General features: G+C 31.2%; 2 protein-coding genes and 1 pseudogene across 3 annotated transcripts; all 3 read left to right on the top strand.

Moving 5' to 3' along the window:
• The first annotated feature begins 2339 nt into the window (after positions 1-2339).
• Positions 2340-7719, top strand: LOC124840085 (uncharacterized). The gene is made up of 4 exons (XM_047316077.2): positions 2340-2638; positions 2743-2877; positions 6931-7017; positions 7305-7719. The coding sequence occupies exons 1-4, from the start codon at positions 2507-2509 to the stop codon at positions 7455-7457; spliced, it is 507 nt and encodes a 168-aa protein (XP_047172033.1). The 5' UTR covers positions 2340-2506; the 3' UTR covers positions 7458-7719.
• A 5366-nt stretch (positions 7720-13085) lies between these two features.
• LOC124840084 (transcription factor VOZ1-like) lies at positions 13086-16722 on the top strand. Of its 2 annotated transcripts, none has more exons than XM_047316076.2 (5): positions 13086-13250; positions 13602-13825; positions 13938-14096; positions 14927-15539; positions 15919-16722. In XM_047316076.2, exons 2-5 carry the CDS (start codon positions 13604-13606, stop codon positions 16371-16373), a joined length of 1449 nt encoding a protein of 482 aa, XP_047172032.1. In that variant the 5' UTR covers positions 13086-13250; positions 13602-13603; the 3' UTR covers positions 16374-16722. The 2 variants fall into 2 exon arrangements, with proteins under 2 accessions (XP_047172032.1, XP_047172031.1); XM_047316075.2 differs by having other exon boundaries at positions 13087-13250; positions 13598-13825.
• A 4649-nt stretch (positions 16723-21371) lies between these two features.
• On the top strand, positions 21372-22337 carry LOC148197028 (uncharacterized; annotated as a pseudogene).
• Positions 22338-23066: the final 729 nt, after the last annotated feature.

Genomic DNA, 23066 nt, shown 5'->3' with positions numbered 1-23066 from the left:
TTATCAATCTCATATTTCAACGCCAGAGTCTTTTTCTTTCCTTTCTCTTCATCCTCGCTCAATCTCCCGAGATCTAGTTCATGTTCTCTCAACTTACCAAACAATGCAGCCATTGACATGATGTTGAGATTTTGTGACTCACAGATGGCAGTCACCTTTGATTGCCAAGTCCTGTCCAAAGATTTAGGAATTTTTATATTTAATTCATCATTATCAAAGAACTTACCTAACCCAATGAGATGATTCATATATGCGTGAAGCACTTCTGAACATCTACAATAGTTTCTCCTTGCTTCATGCGGAACATCTCATACTCTTGGATTAAAGTATTTCTTCTAGCTCTCCTAGCATCATCAATTCCTTCATGGGTCACTCTCAACATCTCCCACATCTCTTGAGCAATCTTACAGGTTGAGATCCTATAAAATTCATCAATAGTTAAAGTAGATGATATTATGTTACGAGCCTTTACGTTCTGTTGGGATCTTCTTCTATTATCAGCATTCCATTGTTCTATCGGTTTGAATTCTTGCAAATTGTTAATAAACACAATAGGAACCAAAGGACCATTTGTGACAGTTTCTCAAATCTCACTATCACTAGATTCCATGAAAGTTTGCATTCTCACTTTCCAAAAAGAATAGTTTTCTCCAGTAAACAATGGAGGTCTATTGATAGAGGAACCATCAACAAAGGTTTGATGTTGCCTGTCATTTTGAATTACTATCAAAGCAAGCTCTGATATCAATTGTAAGAACGACACAACGAAATTGTTAAGGTGTTCAACAAACCAGAAGGGGGTGAATTGATTTCTTAATGCAAATCGTTCTTTTAATAATTTTCTCACGTAAATATAAATTCTTTAAAACAATTTAAACAAATTAAAAGAGTAAAAGAGTAAGGATGAGAGAAAATTGCACATGTAATTTTTATCTTAGTTCGGATCACATAGATCCTATATCTAGTTGTTAATCTCAACCGAGAATTAATGTTTCACTAGCACAAACCAACAAACTATTACAATCACAAAGAAAATAAACAAGTTGAAGGTTAAAACACCTCTCTTGTTACCCCAAGAGATGAAACTCACTTCCTCTATAACCCACAAGGGATGAACACCTCCTCCGAATGTTTCACGAAGGATGACCACCTCCTTTAAATCTTCACAAAGGATGAACACTTCCTTTGAATCTTCACAAAGGATGATAGGATTTCAACTCAGCAACAACAACAACATTCAATCACACTTCTAGTGAAAGTTTTTGCTCTATGCCAACACGCCAAGTTCTCAAAGCCATAACACAAGGGTTGTACAAACCCTAGAACACTTATCATCGCACACTACAAATAAAATTTTTGAAATACACTTATTTCATATGTTGTATTTCGTAACCGTTGTCAGCTAATTAACGTGTGATAATCAATTATCCACTAATGGTAATTGATTATGCATTTAATGAATGCACAATGGTAAAAAATCTAGCTTAAAAAAATGTGTGATAATCAATTATTTATAAGTTGATAATCGATTATCTTGACTATAAAATGAGGTTTTCTAATTCAAAACGAATTTTAACACAACCTAAGCCAAACAATACATAGAATCAAAGATAAACCACATCGTATACATAAATCTACTAAATTACAAAAGTTTTAATATAAAAACAAATCTTCAAAAAGATTTTTCTCCAATTAGAACACTTGAGACTTGATTTTAAGACATTATCAAAATTTCTGCTATTTAGCTTTAAGTTTTTTTACTATTTCTTTTTGTATATAAAGTATTCAATATTTTTATATTTTTCAATTTAATATATATGTTATTTTAGTTCTTTCCCGACCATCATTATTTATTTGTATTCATATATTAAAAAAATATGAAAATATAAAATAATATTATTGAAAATATATAACAAGTAATCTTTATTATTTTAAAATGTATTAAATAATGACACCATCATAAATAAGACTTAAGAATTCACTTCACACCATCCATGATAGGTCATGATAATACATTATTATCTACCATATTTGTAATAAAAATAATAAAAATCATATACCATTTACTTTAACTAAAATATACTTTTATAGCCTGAAGATGTATGAACAAAATTACAAAAGAATACAATCATATGACCTTGTTAATAAAAAAAACTACAAATACTTTAATGAAAGATATAAAAATTTGGAGTTTTAATAAAATTTAATGAAGTCTAAAATTTATTATAAAATTCAAATATTAATTATTAATCCGAAGCAATTGAGTTCAAACTTAAAAAATTTCATCAATTTCGCAAACTTCGCGAAGGTTTTCGAATATGAATAAGTACTAATTTTTTTCCTTTTTACTTTTCCCGTACCTTGTTCTGTTCTGAGCAGACCATCTTCTTGTTAAGCAAGAAAGATACGGTGATGAAATACGGTCGTGGATCACACGCACCCAACAGAGGTTCCAAATTCGCTTCCCTGTTATCAACTTCGTAGCTCACTTTCCTATTCTCGAGAGATGGTGGTGCTTCCCGTGGTGAAGCTGGCAACACTCGCCCTCAAGACCGCGTGTAAACCAATCGCCAGCAGGCTCAAGAAGGAGGCCGGTTACCACCCTAAGTTCCGCAGCTTCATAATCGCCATTGCCCAGGTCCCACTTTTCTTTCTCCCTCCCGCACGTGTCTTATTTCCGTTTTCACACTCGCACGTGGGTTATTCTGTGCTGTGTGTGACTCTGGTTCTTCCTTGGCTCAGGCCAATCACAGATTGACGACGAGAGTGCAGAGAAGAATCTACGGTCGTGCCACCGATGTTGCAATCCGTCCTTTGAACGAGGAGAAGGCTGTGCAAGCTGCTGCGGATTTGCTTGGAGAACTCTTTGTGTTCTCGGTAATGATAACATAACGTTTTCCTGCTTCATGTTGTGCTTCATACCATTACTATCATGTTCGTTATGTGTCGAGAATTGTCTTCAACCTGTTTGTTTGTTTTACTGTTTTGATCATCACTGAATTCTGACAGAAGGAAATCCCACTTTGATTAGTGATAAAGCTAAAATAGCATTTACGTGATTGACAAATCTTGAGGTATTTTTGGATAAACTTTTTTATAAAGAGAAAAAGAAAAATTATATATAGACTAAAACTAATTTATATATAAGTTAGAAAATAGAAACACTAATATGATATATTTTTGTAAATTAATTTATATATAAGTTAATTTTATTTTATGGAGAAACTAATTTCGTTTTTCTTTCTTATTTTGTTCTTCTATACATCTATGTGAAATTTATAGAAACATACTCTTAGATCAAGAATTAACTTTTTAATTGAGTTTGGTTCAAGTTCAAATTATTAGACAGTGCCGAAACTTATCAGTGTGGTTGTTGTAAGGCATATCGTTTTCTTTTTTATTAGGTTATTCTCAATTTTAGAAATTTCACGCTTGCAATATTCTTCGGTATAGTATGTATACAGTTCAATGGACATGTTCCCCCATTGTTTTAAGACTTTTTCTCAGACTAGATCGACTCAGTTGAAAGGTACTAAAGTCTGGTCAACGATTGTTTCTACCAACTATAGAAATTGGGTTGTGTTAATTCGACCTTAGGTTCAACATATCAGTTACTTGTTCCCAATTCCTTGGTATCGGTATAGTACATATGGGTAAGGGGCAATCCTTACCCATTAGCTAGTTGGGTCTAGTTGTGAAAGATTTAATATTTCTAACACTCCCCCTCAAGCTGGAGCATACAAATTGTATGAACCAAGCTTGAAATAACTAAACTAGGTTTTCAACTTCAAAAATGTACGAAGGAGAGCAGCAGAGAAGGAGAGCAGCAGAGAAGGAGAGCAGCAGAGAAGGAGAGCAGCAGAGAAGGAGCAACAAACACTTCAGATCTGTGTGACAGATACAATAAGAAAGGAAGAAGAAGCAAGAACAGCAATACAGAGGCGAAACCCTCTACAGCAATACAGAGGCGAAACCCTCTACAGCAATACAGAGGCGAAACCTTCTACAGCAAATTACGCAGAAAGAAGGAGGTCCAAAGATGCAAAAACATGCGACGAGAAGAAGACAGATTTTGATGGCAGCAATCACTGCTCTGGAAGGTCTAAACAGAGAGAGGGAGGTCCGGTCATTCAGAGGAGGCAGTGGTTTCTAGGAGACTTGTCTCTGATTCTGGATATTTTTAGGGGCTGCCGGCGACCATGACGGCCAGCCGCCGGCAGACAGCAAAGACCACCGGAAGAGATCAGAAAACCAGGCTCTGATACCATGTTAAACATAATGAAAATTATATATGGAATTAATCTTCCTTGTGTTAAACACACATAGGGTTCTCTATTTATAATAGAAAAAATATGGGCTAAGCCCAAAATACAAATAATAAATATTAACAAACTAACTGAAAGATAAACTGAAAGATAAAAGATTTAATATTTCTAACATGTTAGAAATATTATATCTTTTATCTTTCAGTTTATCTTTCAGTTAGTTTGTTATTATTTATTATTTGTATTTTGGGCTTAGCCCATATTTTTTCTATTATAAATAGAGAATCCTATGTGTGTTTAACACAAGGAAGATTAATTCCATATATAATTTTCATTGTGTTTAACATGGTATCAGAGCAGGTTTTCTGATCTCTTCCGGTGGTCTTTGTTGTCTGCCGACGGCCGACCGTCATGGTCGCCGGCAGCCCCTAAAAATATCCAGAATCAGAGACAAGTCTCCTAGAAACTACTGCCTCCTCTGAATGACCGGACCGAAACCACTGCCTCCTCTGAATGACCGGACCTCCCTCTCTCTGTTTAGACCTTCCAGAGCAGTCATTGCTGGCATCGAAATCTGTCCTCTTCTTGCCGCATGCTTCTGCATCTTCGGACCTCCTTCTTCTTTCTGCGTAATTTGCTGTAGAGGGTTTCGCCTCTGTATTGCTGTAGAGGGTTTCGCCTCTGTATTGCTGTAGAGGGTTTCGCCTCTGTATTGTTGTTCTTCCTTTCTTATTGTATTTGCCGCACAGATCTGCTGCGTCTCCTTCATCCACTTCTGAAGTTGAAGTGTTTATTGCCTCCTTCTCCGCTGCTCTCCTTCATCCACTTCTGAAGTTGAAGTGTTTATTGTCTCCTTCTCCGCTGCTCTCCTTCATCACTTCTGAAGTTGAAGTGTTTATTGCCTCCTTCTCCACTGCTCTCCTTCATACACTTTTCAATCCTTACCCATTAGCTAGTGGGTCTAGTTGTGAAAGTATGGTTCTCGACCCCTACATACGGAAACACTATGAATTCCACTATAAATTCTAATATATATATATATATATATATATATATATATATATATATATATATATATTTTTTTTTTTTTTTTTTTTTTTTTTCTAATAAGAGCACTCTGGACCAATATTGAAGATCTTTTGACTACCATTTGAATCTGTACAAATGACACTTCTGTTCATTAAACTGATTGACCCTTTAGATAGTTGTTTGAAAAATTTTCCTTTAAAAGTACAGAAGGGATAACTTATGTTATGGAAGAGTCGGTCCACCTTCTTTCAAACTTTGCAGGACATATATAAAACTTCATAGAAATAAAAGATCAAATAGTTTGTGTGCATTTTTTCCCGTGTTTGTTTTCATATTGAAAGATGAATTCCCAGTTTGGTTAGCTTTGATCCAAGTAGAGATGAGATAATCTGTCCCGTATTTAGTCCCTTCAAAAGGAATATGTTATAACCCCTTTGTCAGATTAGGGTTTTTAACTCTTTCAGAGTTTAGTTTTCAGTTAGTTGGTTTGTAACAAATATGTTGTTTGGGTCATAAAAACCCTAACTTTTGATAGTAATGGTAAGTAGAAATATTCAGATTACTGTGTTGAAAATTGTGCAGTGTTACCTGAGTTCAGGCAGTATTAGCCGTGAGTTCTGTCGTTGCACTGCTGTAAGGAAAGGAGGCAGTGGGAAAATTGATAGAATAGGTTGTAATCACGTGAAGAGGTGGAAACGGTGAAAGATTGTGACTGGAAGAGGTGGAAAAGGTTGAAGACAGTCAATTGAAGGAAGAGAGTGACAAAGGAAATTCAGTATAAAGAAGGAGACCGTTACAGAATACCATTAGTGAATGCTAGCCGTATATGGCAGGGAAAGCTACTGTTCCTTAAATATATGCATAAGGTACTGGGAATTGAATTAATAGATTTGACTTGTGCAGAGACACCTTGGATGAATATTTTGTTGGGAAGGTCTCAGCTCCTCAATAATAGACGTTCGTTCAATTCATTGCCCAAAAATTCGGTCATATTAGCTTGCTTTTTATTGCCTCTGGTATTAAATTGAGTTATGGTTAATTCTAGGATGTTTTAAGAGAATGCTTGTGTACTTTTCAATTTACTCCCACGAAGCACCTAAGCCAAATAGAGCCATTCTATGAAAAGCTGTCTATGGCCTGTGTGTATGTTTTTGCCATTGTCTAAAAGTATTTATAAACTTGTGTAGGCTAGGTTCTTAATGGACTTCCCTTGTCTAATAGAAGAGAAGAAAAAGATTTAAACCAGAAAATGAGATTTGAATTATATTATTTGAGTGTGTGAAAGAGTCCTCTACGATCAAAGTTGTTCTGATTTTGAAAACTACTAGGCTTTGTATGTATTAACCGACAAATATCTGTCTGAATGGTAGCATCCAAGATTACTGTCGACCATATGAAGATTGTGATTTGATAACCAATGTGACTTGTTTGACTTTTAATCCCATTTCATTTTTGTGATTTTAAAAGAATATTGCAAATATATACGTACGAAGTTCTTACCATAAAATTGTAGAATTTCCACTTTCTTTCATCCATCTGTGTCATCTATCTTTGTATCTGCCATCACCAATTTGTCTTCCTCATAACATAAAACAGGAGTTTTTGCACAACATAAATTTAATTTCCTTCTATTTAGGTTGCTGGAGCTGCTGTCATTTTTGAGGTGCAAAGAAGTTCAAGATCAGAAGCAAGAAAGGAAGAAATACGTAGACAGGAAATACAGGTTGTCTTTCTGCCTTCTCTGTTATAGATGATCCTTTGTGAGGGTGAAAAGTTGAGGGATTCATTGAAGAAAAGTTGGTCTTGTAATCAAATATTTTCTCTGAATGCTATCAAGGATGGAGGTTTAAATTTAGATTTTTGCCATCTCATCTACGCTATACTTTTACCAACCTATCTATTTAGTCTTGTTTTCTTTCATTGGAGTTGGAGGAAAAAGTTATTGGGGGACCAAAAATATTCTAAATCTCATGGACGTACTCAAGTTTTTGTGACTTTGCACTTTTGCAGGCAATACAGACGAGGAATGAAGAGTTGGCTAGAGAAATGGAACTTCTTGCACACAAACTTGAAAAGCTGGAACAACTTTCTAGAGGCCGAGGATTATTTGGCACTCTTAACTTCGGACCCACTCATGTCTCCGAAAATACAAAATCCAATTGATTGCTGCAATTAAGCATTGACCACAGATTTTGTTAAACAAACCATTGCTCTTGGTTTGGAAAGGAAACATAACTGATAAAATAGCAGAACACATAAATTCTGCCTGCTAATTACAATTTTCTAGGCTTTGGATGATCTATACATATGTTTCCTCCAAAATTTTGTTCATCCTCATGGTAGCTCAAATGATATTGTAATTTGTAGCAATTGTCTGATATTCTATAAAACAAATACAAATCAGATACAAGTTGTTTCCTTGGCTCTTAATGAAATACTACATATAAAATATAACCTTAAATGAGTTAGACTACATGATATAATTTATATTGATGTTCTGCAGTGCCACCTGATATACCAGAAAGAAAAATACAGTGCAGTGTATAGAAAACAACCGAAATACAGCTAAATATGATTTAATTAATAAAAATTTAAGAATATATAAAATTGATTAAATACGATTTAATAAAAAATTGATAAATCAAATTTTAGATATAATTTAATAGGATTTACTTTGTTACTAGAAATAAAAATGGAATTTAGTTTTTATTAAATAGAAACAAAAGCTAAATGTGGGTGTTGGGCGAAGATAGAATAAAACTAACTTCAAAATATAGATATTGAAGTGAGAAGCTTACTTTCAAAACTTAAGAGAGAGGTGGCACCAATTTAATTTTAGGCTTAATACCTCTTTTGGTCCCTCAAAAGAGGGGGAATGATCAAAGTGGTCCTACCTTTTTAAAAAAGTTGAAAACTGTCTCAAGTTGTGAAAAAATGAGTCAAGTTAATCCTTTTTCCTTATGGCGTCAAAAATGTAATAATGCAGGTGCCTCCTGGACAAAACATAATAACCTGTCCAATTCTTGTCATTATGTAGCACTATGAGGTTAAATGACGTGTCAATTTTGAATTTTTAAAATTAAAGTTAATGATGTGGGAATATTTTAACATAGCGTTAAAGGAAAAAAGATTTAGGTTAGAATCAATTCGTGATTTGGGGTGGAAGAATTTGGTGAAAGTGGTGTTGAAAATAGGATCGTGGTGTTTTGTTGAAGGTGCAATTTCAAGAGCGTAGCTGAGGTCAGTGTTTTTCTTTGTATAATTTTGTGATTCCTATCTCACCACTACCACTTTCCTCACCTCAATGGTGACGCACAAAGCAAATGGCCATGGTTAGGGGTTTTGAGACTCACGCGAGAGAAGAACAAGTGAGAAACGGGATGAAAAAACAAATTGGGGATTTCCCAATTTTGGGTTTTTCCAATTTGGAATAAGGGTTTTTGATTGAGTTTCTTCCGTGGTGGCACCAGAAAAGAAGGACACTAAAAAATTGGGGATCTTCCTTAGGGTTCCAAAATTGGGGCTTTTTCCAAATTAGGGTTTCTTAACAAATATAATCAGGACTTTCATATATTATAAAAGGAAATACTTTATCGGGTTTTAATTTCCTTTATTTAATCAAACTATAATCATTCTTCCTATTGTTTGCCTCCTGCTTGTATCATTCAACCTGTGTAAACCACTCTTTCAAGTAAAGAAAGTGATACAACTTTCATAAGCCACTGTCAACCACGGTAATAAGAGCTAAAGGACTATGAACCTTAAGCACGAACAAGGGAACAATGGATCAAAATTCACTACAGAGGTATACAATTTGTAATCAATTAAAGAACCTCAAATTTGGTTCATGCTATCTCGCCCCTAGGAAGAAGTCATTCCTATCTCGTCACAACCACTTTCCTCACCTCAGGGACCAAGTTACACGAACCCAAACCTCAACCCCTCTTTTTTAACCTTTGCCAAAACATTACCACGTAATCAATATTTTTTGTCGCAATTTTAATTTTACATGTCATTTAACCTCACACTGCCACACAATAACAAAAATTAGACATGTCATTATGTTTTGTCCAGGGAGACACCTACACCGTTACATTTTTTATGTCATAAGAAAAAATAATTAACTTGATCCGTTTTTTCACAACTTAGGACCATTTCCAATTTTTTTTAAAAAGGTAGGACTACTTTGAACATTCTCCCCCTTTCGAGGAACCAAAAGAGGTATTAAGCCTTAATTTTAAAAGGAACTCTGCTTTTAAGCTTTCGTGGGAATCTGGTTCCACGAGTCATATATTAACACAACAAGATTAGTCTCACTGTGAATCCATAAAGTTTTAGGATCATCACAGTCAAATAAAGTATATTTTCTAAGGGTGTGTTCACTTTATAATATTGATTAAGGGAGAGTGGGTAGATGAATTTGAAAGGATTTGAGAGTGAATTGATTGTTGTTTTTTTAGAGAATATGGAGCTGAGTGAGAGTGAATTTGAAAATAAAGTTTGTGAAAATTAGTGTAGAATTTGACCGATATAAGTTATAACAGATAAAAAAAATTGTTTAATTGGTAAAAATTGAAGATTACCAAAATACTCCTAATTATAAAAGTTATATAAAATAATAATTTTTAATCTTATATTTAATTGTAAAAATGTTTATAAGGAGAAAAAAAATAAAAATTAATTTTTATAGATTATATATATATATATATATATATTTTTTAATTTGAATTTTACTAATCAATAAAGTAAAATAATATTAATTATTTTTGTAATTATGTCTTTTATGATGTGAGTTATTATAAATTTTTAAAAAATAATAATCAGGTTATTAAAAAGTTAAAATTAAAGTTAATTTCAATGTAAAAAAGTTATTTATACGTTTTAAAATTATCTTAAATAGTTAAATCAAAAGAAATATGGTTGCTGATATAAAAATTGTTACATAATAAGAAACTGGTAAATTTAACTAAGTGACATTAAATTATGTAATATGAAAATAAAAAAAATAACGAACGAAAGTTATACTTTAATTATGTATAATGTAAAAATAAAACAAATTTAATGATAAAAGAAACATTATATAAAAAATTTGCTGTGAAGCTATGTGGGGAGGAATAATTGTGTTTTGTTAAATGCTGTGCTTAGAAAGAGGGTTTTCATCATAATTACCCTCAAAAAAACGCAGTTGATCTTCCAAATCAATCTCCTCCAATTCTTCTTAACAGTATTTTCTCTTCAAACAAACATAGTATAAAACGAACGTAGTATAAGGGAATTTACAGTTCAAAAGAATTAGCAAGAACGATTGACAATTTAAAATCTTTTAGTTTTGAAGCATTTATACGTAAAAGAAGACGATTATTTGAAATGATTTCCGATATATCAATTTCTTTGAATTAGGGATGATATATAGATATTTAAATTGATTTAAATTAAATCTTATTTTTATTCTTTTACCATTTTAATAATTTCAATTTTCATATATAAAATATTATAATATTATGTACTGGAATTCAGTTTTGTTTCGTTAATAACAGTAATATTAAAATAAAAATAATCATAAATAATAAAATAATAATTTTGAATTTTTGAAATTTCAATTTTTAATTTTAATTGTTTATATTTTGATATTTTTTATGTTTCAAATTGTATCTAAGCAAAATATTTTTTTATTAGATATGGTTATTTTTAAAAAAAATATTTTTTAAACATTATTATTTGATTTTATTTAAATATAAATTTATTTTATTTTCAAAATTAATTTTAATCTTTTTTCTTTATAATATTTTTTATCAATAAATATATTATTAATAAATATCATTTATATTATTTTTATATTTCAATAATTTTATTTTATATCAATTAAAATAATTTTTATCCATTATATTTATTAAATTTTTTACAAAAATTTACAAACTTTATTTCTAAATTTATTATGAATCATTTTTTATTTTTTGAGTAATAATATCTTAACATAAATTATATAAAGATAAAATAATTAAAAAAGTATAAATTTTTATATTATTTATAAAATAAAAATAAAAAATAAATAAAAATAATGAAATACTTAGACGTGTCAAAAAAATCTTTTATTAATATCTTTTAAAGAAAAGTAAACAGAAAAACTTTTCTTCGTTTTCATTATTTTTATACGTTATTTAAGGAAAAGTATTCATTATTATTTATAAATGTGATTTACAACCTTTATACATAACACTCAGCTTTTTCTGTATGTAATGTCAATCAAGTCTGATCCACCCACTTCTGCAGGTTTTATAAACAGCAGAAACCGTACAAACGAAACTACCCTTCCAAAGCTAACAACATAACACAAAGGATAAAACCCTAATGACAGAATGCAACGTATAAGCAACATGTTATTTATTTTGCAAATATTTGGAGACTAGTTATAGCTCTTATAATTAAAGAATACATAAAGTTTTTTTAATTAATTTCTAATAATGTTTACTTTTTATCGAATGTATATGTTTTCTAGTTCATTTGATAAAATTACATTTTAAATTAAAATTATTTTCTTCTTTAAGTATTAAATATATTCTTTTATTTACAGCTTATTACTAATCTTATTTTTTCAATGAAATTATGTTACTATAATGTTTTATATTTTGTGTATCAAAATTAAATCTAATATATTTTATTTTTGCCTTTGTCTAAACATTATGTATGATAGATATACAATGATACATTTAAATAGCTTTTACTTTGCTCTTTTAGAAGTAAAAACTTAAAATTTAAGATTAAAATAAATAATCTAATCAAACATATTGAAATGACAAAAATATTATTCTCAACAAAAATAAATTGAACCACAAAAATTCTCTTAAAAGTATGATGAATATTTAAAGGACTAGCTTAATTGTAGTTTTTTTTTTGAATTACAATAGAGCAGTCATCCCATCTCTGGAAAGTTTTTTCCTACACTTCCAAAATTCTAATATTATCTCTTCCTTTAATAATATCGAAATTCGAAAACTGGTCAAGAAACTTACTTAAACAGTTTTGTAGATAATTTTTTTCATTTTAATTTTTTAATTTACTTTTTTATTTAATAATAGTAAAAATGAAAAATAACAATAAAATATATTAAAAAAAGTTAAAAAATTAATATTTTAAAATTGAAAACAAATTTGAAAAAATTATTTGTTTAAATTTAATAATAGAAAAAATATTTTTCTTACCTAATAAATATTTAATAAATTTATTATTTTTAAATAATTTTGTATAAAATAATATTTTTATTAATAATAATAATATTTTTTGATTACTAAATTAAAATAAATAATTTTTTTATTTAAAATAATAAATTTTGTTTTTAATTTTTTAATATGTTTTATTATTATTAATGAATAAAAAACATAAAAATGGACTAAAAAAAGTAAAAAAAAGAACATCTTAATCGTTTTTAAAAACTGGTTAAAGAATTTTTTAGTTGACTTTTCGAAAGTTGATAAAAAATTCTTTTTTTAAAAATCTTTCTTAATCAATTTTTAAAAATCGGTTAAATAAGTTTTTTAATTGGTTTTTTAAAATCTGAAATTATTAATTTAAAAGATAATATTAAAATTTTAGAGATAGAGAATAAATTTTACAGTAAAGACTCATTTACTGTGACAAAACAAGTTAAAGTATGATAAGGAATAATTAGAAAAGGCACAGACCAAAATTTCTTGCGTCTAATTGAAGTTTCCAAGGTGCAAAAGATCACCACATCATTATTATTATTATTTATTATTAATAATAAATAGAAAAATAAAATAAAAATCTGCGAATTCATCGTAGGAATTGAGGGCTTCAATTTCCACGATTGGCTTCTGTGAGTCTCTCTCACTCGTCGTGAGCTGATCCCAGTGGAGCCGTCATCTACAGTCATCTTTCCCCTTTCTACGTCGTCGTTTTGCACCCCATTGCTCCCTTCTCTCCAATTCAAGATCAAAGGTAAAATACCCATCGAGCTAATTTCGGTTGAACTAGTTTTAAGTTCAACGTAGATGTAGAAAGCCCCAAGCTTTGTCATTTGGGTGCACCGTCAATGTTGATTTTTTTGTGTCACTTTTTTTTTTTCTGAAGAGTTTTATTGTGGATTGTGGTTTGATCAGTGACATGCATAAAACTAGATTCTGTTATGTACATGTTTGTGAAAAACGTTTGTCTAAGTTAGCCCAATGCTTACGAACTGAATCAGCCTCGGTTGCATGTTACATTTTTAAGATTTTTCTGATGTGATGTTATTTAATTGTGCTAATTAGTGCCCTACATTGGTTATTGTGTGATAATTGTTCTAGGAAGGTATGATGAGAGAAAGTTCCAAGGGCAAGTTTGGATCCTCTTCTATTCAATCCATGAAGGAGAAGGAAAAACACCTGGTGGATAAAATTCAAGGGATTTTCAGCAATCTTCAGTGTGCAAGAAAAGAGGGCAGGGGTAGTGACATTGTGATCTTTGAGGAGCAGATGCATCAGCTTCTCCGCGAGTGGAAGGCGGAACTGGAGTCTCCAGCCACCTCCTTAGCTGTATGTATTTAGGTTTTCGGACATGGCTAATTATTATGTCTGTGCTTTCTTTGTTCATCTCAAAGAAGAGTTGACGGTTGTTGTAATATGTTCTGGCAATAACATTCTGTAGGATGGAAGCTTTGATTCGTTTACCAGTGAACTTGCCCAACTGTTGCAAGTGATTGAGGAGAAAGATGATGCAACTAGTCCATTAACAAAACCTGGGCCGTTGAAGACTGAGCTCCAAACAAGTAACATTAATGACAACAATTTTCAGTTTTTTCAGGAGGTAAGTTTCTTTAACTAGTGCAGGACTCATTTTTGTATTTGTGGTTTGTTTCCTTACCCTATTCACTAAACTTTACCAGCACTATTTTTCTTTATTATACTTGGCTGTTTGCTTTTGTTATATTTGAAGATGGAAATAATGTGTTTTGTTAATCCATACAAGTATTTTCTAAATGGTATCAATTCAACCATATGGAAAAATGTGCCAAGGTCAGGTGAAGCTTGTGTTTGCTGACTGAATTTTATAGGTGTAAAAGTAGAAGGATTATATGTTTTAACTGGCGAATTTGGTTATATCATGCCAACACAGGACTTTTGGTTACATCAAAAGTGTTCACTTCAAATAGTTCGAGTGCTTTTCTTGGTACTAGATAGTTAACCAAAAAAAATATAAAATCAAGGAGAACTTTTGAAGTTATGAAACCCATTGGTTAAGATATTTTCCCAACTTTGTGTATATAGAAATTGAACACGAGTCCAACGCCATAAGTGCAAGGAACATCAAGTTGTTGAAAGTTTTAGTCAGAACATGCAGCCTCGTTTACATTTTAACTTCTAGGTTGCTTCCAACTTGTCAAACTTCATTGGTTGAGGGAGAGATACAGAAAAGTGAACCCTTATAAAATACATCTAGCTAATAATAATTAACAACTTAATTGGTTAATGCTTGAGTGGTTTGTTGTTCCTAAAACAAATTGCAATTTTCTCAAAAAAAAAAAAAAAAAAGAAAAAACTAATGCACATGTATAAAGAAATACATGCATGAACCAAAAGTTCTATTTTTTGAATAATATTTCTGTGCTTTAATAATTGGTACTTGGTATCTTGCAGAAACATTTTGATGATAACCAACCTCTAGGTCATAATTTCGAAGGCTCTGCTTCAACTGTGTACAACAATGCTTTTAATAACTCAGATATGGAACAGTTGGATTTTCATCCATTCAGTTTAAATCAAGATATGAATCACAACCAAGTTGGTCACAACTCTGATTTGATTGGTCAGGTGGATTTATATCAGGACCTCGGGCATAACACAGAAATTAAACACTCAGAATCAAATCAATTTAGCATAGAAGGTTTTGATTGTAGCCAATTCTTTGGAGCTGAGGATACTGTGCATCATGGAGAAAACATTATACCTAACATTCTTCCAAATATCTGCCCTCCACCATCTGCTTTCTTAGCTCCAAAATGTGCCCTGTGGGACTGTTTCAGACCCGCTCAAGGGGTAGAATGGTGCAGGAACTACTGTAGCAGTTGTCATGAGCTGTTGGCAAATAATGAAGGTCTTCCTGGCATGACTCCAATTTTACGACCAGGGGGCATTGGTGTAAAAGATGGTCCTTTGTTTGCTGCTGTTCTTGCGAAGACCCAGGGAAAGGAAGTGGGCATCCCCAGTTGTGAAGGCGCCGCATCAACTAAATCTCCCTGGAATGCTCCAGGTGAGTACACCAAATTTATTACCTCTCTGTTGTATATCACTGCTTAATTTTAGGATAAAGAATACACACATTGGTCATGTGAAAATCTTTGACATTGTTATCCAATCAGAGACTTTGATGTATTGAAAGTTTGTTGATTGTATAATAACTACCATAAAATTATGCTAAGAATAATTTGGCTGATAATATAGAACTTTTTACATTGACTGTGTGTATGAATTAAATTCTTAATTATGTTGAATTGTTCATTAAAGCTTCTCAAATTCTACCTTTAGGCTTGTCTAATGAATGGGTTATAGAAGAAATTGTTACTGTCCATGTTTTATTGTTTTTCATCTACATTGTTTAGGTTTGAAATGTTACCTTTTCTCTGGTGCAGAGTTCTTTGATCTTTCTTTTCTTGAGGGTGAAGCTATTAGGGAGTGGCTATTCTTTGACAAGCCTAGAAGGGCATTTGAAAGTGGAAACAGAAAACAAAGATCACTTCCAGATTACAGCGGACGCGGTTGGCATGAGTCAAGGAAGCAGGTGATGAAAGAACATGGAGGACAAAAGAGGTCCTATTACATGGACCCCCAGCCTCTTAGTTATCTGGAGTGGCATTTGTACGAGTATGAGATCAACAACCACGATGGTTGTGCATTATACAGACTAGAATTAAAGCTTGTTGAGAAAAAGAAAAGTCCTAAAGGAAAAGTGACCAAGGAATCTCTTAATGATTTACAGAACAAGATGGGACAGCTTACTGCTGCTGTTCTATCATCTGATGATGGAATACCCATCAAGGGAAAAACAAATGCCAAGTCTGAGAATGATGGATCTCCAGAAAATTAAATCAATACTCAATCTGGTGATTTTACCATATGACTGACAAACTTGTACATATTTGAGGATATATCATAGCATGTGAAAGTTTCTTACTTTCCTTCAACAAGGTAAAAGGCAAATGGAATTCTCTTTTGGTAGAATGAGCTCACACTCTTGTGCTGAATTTGTCGTTAATTATACTTTTGATATTGGCGTTATTTGAAGTCTACTCATAAGAAATTCGTTATGTGCTTCATAGATTAGAAGTTAGATCTATGTTGTTAGGAAGACTCTGCATACTTTCTGATGGGTCAGTGTAAGACTCTGCAAATTTCTGACATATTCATAAACTAATTAGCATTTATTTGGTTGTAAATGTTCTCTAATTTATGGATTATTTTCAACGTATATAAGTAGTACAATGCTGCAATTCCATGAGGGAATGCAAACTAGAGTGGGGAAAATTTATTGAAATGGTGAAATTTTCAATGTTGTTTTCGAAGAAAATGAGCTAAATATAATTTTTTTTTTATCCATATGGCTAAATCCGTGGAATGCAGGACTTCAAAATAAGGAAGTTGGCTAATGAATTTATTATACAATGCAGTGAAAAAAATGTGTTTGCATGCATAACTTTTCTTACTTTTTTAATAGAAGTTGTGTTTGTGTGTACAATCTTGTTTTTTTAGTAATAGGCTGTTTTCATGGAGGATTTTCCCTTTTTCAATTAGAAAATGTGTTTCTATGCATAACGTCTATTTTTTTTTTTTGCTTTTTTTATAAAAGGTATCAGAGATTTCACAGCTTCTGTTTATTTATTTACTTACTACTTTTGTTTAATTTATTCCGTGTATACAAATTATTCTGTGTGTATGAAAAAAAAAGTATTTATGAAAATTTGACAAGTTAATATTATTTTTTTAGGTCTTCTTCGCTCTAGTAGTTTATTTGTGGAGTTTTAGCTAAAAGTAACCGACCATAATGCAGCAGGAGTGAAAACTTAAATATGATTAAAACCAACTTGTAATACGAGTTTTCATAAATGTCTTTATTTTGTTTCGGTTTATTGAAATAATATTCGGTATTTCTTTTAGTTAAGAAAAAAAAATCCCATCTCAAATTTGTTTATTGTCTAAAAATTCATTAAATTCATAAAAATTATAATTTAGTAAGAAAATTTGGATTGTATAAAAAAAAATCCAAAATGATAATATTAAATAAAAATTAAAAAACAACTTGGAGCCAATAAAATAAATTTCAATTTAAAAAATGCACGCATAGATAAAAAAATTCACATATTTTATCTAAGAAAATACAAAATAACAAAAGGAAGGTAAAAATAAATGATAGAGAAGTTTTTGCTTAATAGATTAAACATGTAAAAACAGAAGTAGTGATATAAATGATTACTTTTACGAGGAAAACAAAATTAAAAACGTGCATGAAACATTATTTTTACTAAAAAAAAAGAGAAAATAAGATATGGAAGAATTACTTCTATTTAAAATAAAATTCGTATATGCAAATACATTTTTAATAATAAAAGAAAAAAAGGAAAATTATTAATGCAAGTCATTCACTACATTATAATTAGTCAGTTGTACATTAGAATACGACTTTATTTTATCTTTTCTGAAGTTTTGCTTCAAAATAAGATTTATCCATATATCATTAATTTTTTATACTTTTACCCTTTTTTTTACTAAGTGGAAGTGAAAATCACACTATTTTGTTTAATTCCCCCAAAGGTAAAGTTATTTAAACTAAGTAAAATAAAATGGAAAATAAAAAGAAACATTAAATAGAACGGAAAGTTCTAAACAAATGCATTTTGTAACATTTATGCAAGATGATAGTAAAATCCTTAATACAACCATTTAAGATTAACGAAACTGAAATTTTCATTTTTTTGTTTAAACAAGTCAAAAGTAAGATTCAAAATTCCATAATTAAATCAAAGTGTATATTATTTCATAAAATTCTTTATTTAAAATAAATTCATTTATAAAACAAGTTATTTTTTTAATCAATCTAAAGTTTTTTCAGTTAAATATTCTAATCAACGTTTCCAATAAAATCGGTTCCCTACATTTTCATACACATACATACATACATACATACATACATACATACATACATACATACATACATACATACATACATACATACATACATACATACATACATACATACATACATACATACATACATACATACATATATATATATATATATATATATATATATATACACACACGTTTATTGTAGTTAAACACACATATGCAAGAATAATTAACATAAACAATAAACATATAATCAATAATATACATCAATAATAATATCTCACTGATAATATTACATACATTAACTCATTCACTATCAACAAATATTATACTGTCAATCAATAAAACTCCACCAAAGTAATCTACAAGCACCACATATTTAATAATAGAACAATCACTACAACAATTCTTTGAAATACTGATGAAAATAAATGTTAGTAAATTTAAATTATCAATAAAGTTTGAAATTTTAATTATCAATATATTTTATTGACATATTTATTATTGACGACATATTTCATTTATTAATGAATTTTTTTCATCGATAACATTCATCGATAATTTTAAATCTGAAAATTTGTCACTAATATTTGTCAATAACTTAGAATATTTATTATTAACAGATTTGTCCGTCAATAAATATGCTAATAAAAGGAACAATAAATTTCTTGTCCACGTCATTTCATCTTCTTTCCTCCAATAATTCTACCTTCAAAATCCTAAATCACCAACAAATATGCACGAAAGTCACCACGCACCTCCATTGCACAAGCATCAAAACTAATTTTCAAACAACAATAGAACTAAATCGTTAGGGTACTTCACAAGTGCTCCTGTTCTCCAATCCACTAGACAAAAATGCAAATCATCTGTTTAAGTAGCACAAGTTGCCAAAAGGCTCGCATCACTGTATCTCCTCCATTGGACGAACCACCAACAAAGCGCGACCACACAACACCTGTTCAACCACCTTAACCATATTACATCGTCATCAACTCATATATGCACCTTGAAGTAGTTCGAACAAACCTTAAAGCGCAAATATGCAACCATTAGATGCAGCAAATTGCAAACACACACCATTGGAGCTAGCATCAGTACCAAACCAAACTATGATGCTCTCATCAAACTACCAACCTCTTGTGCAAACCATGCTCCAAATCACAAATCCATCTCACAATAAAATAGCCACATTGTGCAGTAAGCCCTAATCGTGCCACCACCACACACAAAGCCATCTCCACCAGATCTCTATCTTCTTGTGCACCATCACCTCATTGCCTCACCATGAAATGTGAATCCATTAACGAAAGAAAAATGAAACACCAACAAATATCCATGCATAAATTCACTAGGAATAAAGAAAAACTAATGTATAAGAATCTGAGATGATGGGTTCTCCACGTGATGCTTAGGGGAGATGCATTCTCCACTGGTGATTGAGGATTAAATGAGATGTGTGTTAGCCTTATACAGAAAAAAGGTTACATTTTAAGAATATATCTATCCCATTTATTTTATTTCCTTTTCAGTTAATATTTTAAAAGCAGTTAATATTCTGAAAGTGGTCCATTTTAAATAAAAAACCGTTTTCAAACGTGTGGGTGTGTCATTATTCCCACAACAATCTCTTCTAACGTTATAAAAATACTCTGTGATGGTTTTTTGGAGCACTACAAAAAATTTCATATCAGGTTACTGAGCCTACTCTTTACTTTATATACATCACCATCGTGTTTTAAGAGCAAGGGTTCAGAAACCAAAATTTAAGCAAGCATACAACAATGGCTGGAGGTTGGTCTTTCTGCTTCCGCTTTCTTTCTTATAAATCTGAATATGATTAAATGTGCTTGTTTGAGATATTTAGATTTATCGAATCTTTAGTATGAATTTTTACATTTGGTATCAGAGCTGTTTATCCTCTGCCTTGTCTGGTTCACTCCTCTGCGTATTGTGTTTTTAGTTTTATCAATTGTTTTGAAACTGAATCAAAAGAAGAAAGTTTTTCTGTGAAATTTTGGTGCTAAAACCCTCACATATTATTGGGTTCGTGTTTGAATACGCCTTGTTGGAACCATGCTGGAGGTTGAAGATGATTGAAACGACATTTGTTTTTGCGTTTCATTTTGGGCATCTTTCAGAAAAAATATATTCAATTTTTATTTTTTCTTCTTTATCTGTTGTACACATACGCGCACTAGAGATTTAGGTACGCTGCTTCTGGTTTTAATTAATAATGTACGCTTCTGGTTTTATCTCCTCTGCCTTGTCTTTTCATTCTGCACACACAGATTTCTTTTCATATATATATATATATAGCACTGGTATACATGCAATTAGGATTAAAGTGTACGTGGATATTATACTAATATTTAATGTTAGTATAATAATTTTTGAATATTATATATTTATAATATGACTCTTATATTTTATTTAGATTAAATATAAGACAGAATTTAATGTTTAGTGATAAATATAATTTTTTAATAATTAGAGAGTAGCCACAACATCTTTAATTAATTAAATTATATTATAAAGATCACTTTATTGAAACATTAATTGTAATTAATTATATATAATGTGATGAAATATACCCACAAGATTTTCCTTACATTTGTATGATTAATTAGGATAAAATATTTATTATAATTCTTAATTTTCCCACAGGAATTAGGAATGTGATATAATTTAATAGTTTTATCATAAGGTTAAATGAGTGTAATTGAGTAAGACTTTAGCCCACAGGCAAGTTTTATGTTAATAGACTCATTGGTAAAGACATGTTTTGCATTGGTAAAACATGACATTTATTTTAGTCTCAAATTATGATAATGAACATGAATATTTTGAATTTGCAGTTTCTCAATCTGTGAATATTTCTGATATCAAGTGTGGTATTCCCGAGTTGAAAGGAGATAATTATAAGATTTGGAAGGAGAGAGTTCTTCTTCATTTAGGCTGGATGGACATAGACTATGCTATTAGAAAACCTGAACCACCGGGTATTACTGAGACTAGCACTTCAGATGCCATTGAACTTTATGAAAAATGGGAGAGGTCAAATCGTCTCTCCGTAACGTTCATAAAAACCAACATTTCCGCTGGAATCCGGGGTTCGGTTGATCAGTATGAGAATGTCAAGGATTTACTGAGGGCTATTGATGAGCAGTTTACGACATCTGATAAATCTCTTGCCAGTACTCTTATAATGCAGTTTTCATCCTTAAAGCTCACTTGAATTAAGGGAGTGCGTGATCATATCATGCGCATAAGGGACATTGTGGCTCAACTAAAAGCTTTGGAAGTTACCATGTCTGATTCTTTCCTAGTGCACTATATTTTGTGCACTTTGCCTCACCATTACGCTCCCTTTAAAATCTCTTACAACACACATAAGGACAAGTGGTCTATTAATGAATTATTGACCATGTGTGTTTAAGAAGAAGAAAGGCTATTGATTGAAGAAGGGGAGAAGGTGAACTTGACCACTTCATTTAAGAATAAGAAGAACCAAGTTAATAAGAAGGGAAATATTCCTGCTCAGTCAGTTATTAAGAAGGAGTCCAGATGTTTCTTTTGTAAAAAGAAGGGACACATGAAGAAGGAATGTCAAAAGTTTAAGGATTGGCTTGAAAATAAAGGTAATTTGTTTGCTTTTGTCTGTTATGAATCTAATTTGACTAGTTTTAATCATAACACATGGTGGATTGATTCTGGTTCTACAATCCATGTTTCTAATACCTTGCAGGGTATGGAAAACCTAAGGAAACCGATGGGAAGTGAGCAACACATCTATTCAGGAAGCAAGATGAGTTCACATGTTGAAGCCATTGGGACGTGCAATTTAGTTTTAAGCAGTGGTTTTGTTTTATGTTTAGAAAAGACCTTTTATGTTCCTAGTTTTAGCAAGAACTTGATTTCTATTTCACAACTTGCACCTTTGGGTTTTTCCTTTAATTTTATGGATTCTGGTTTTACTTTATTGAATAAATCCAAAGTTATTGGCTTTGGGGAATTATGCGATGGTCTTTACTTTATTAAATTGCAAAATAACGCTGTTTATAGTTCTATGCATGTTTCCGCTGGGTTAAAAAGATGTGTTAAGAATGAGGATTCTTCTGTTTTATGGCACCGTAGATTGGGACATATCTCCATTGAGAGAATTAAGCGATTAGTAAATGAAGGAGTACTTAGTACTTTGGATTTTACTGATTTTGAGACTTGCGTGGATTGCATTAAGGGTAAGCAAACTAACAAGTCCAAAAGAGGTGCTAAGAGGAGTTCAAGTTTACTAGAAATTATTCATACAGATATTTGTTGTCCGGATATGGACGCAAGTAGTCCAAAATACTTTATCACCTTTATAGATGATTACTCACGATACATGTATCTGTACTTACTTCGTTCTAAGGATGAAGCCTTAGATGCCTTTAAAGTTTTTAAGGTTGAAGTAGAGTTACAATGTGGAAAGAAAATTAAGATTGTAAGATCAGATAGAGGTGGAGAGTACTATGGTAGATACATGGAGAATGGACAAGCACCTGGTCCGTTTGCTAGATTTCTTCAAGAACATGGGATTGTTGCCCAATATACCATGCCTGGCTCTCCAGATCAGAATGGTGTAGCAGAAAGAAGAAATCGAACCTTGATGGATATG

The sequence above is a fragment of the Vigna umbellata genome, chromosome 6 (assembly GCF_029865625.1).
Source record: "Vigna umbellata cultivar VRB3 chromosome 6, Vumbellata_1.0, whole genome shotgun sequence".
NCBI lineage: Eukaryota > Viridiplantae > Streptophyta > Magnoliopsida > Fabales > Fabaceae > Vigna > Vigna umbellata.
Note: the sequence above shows the minus strand (reverse complement) of the source record. Positions and strands in the feature narration are given on the sequence as shown.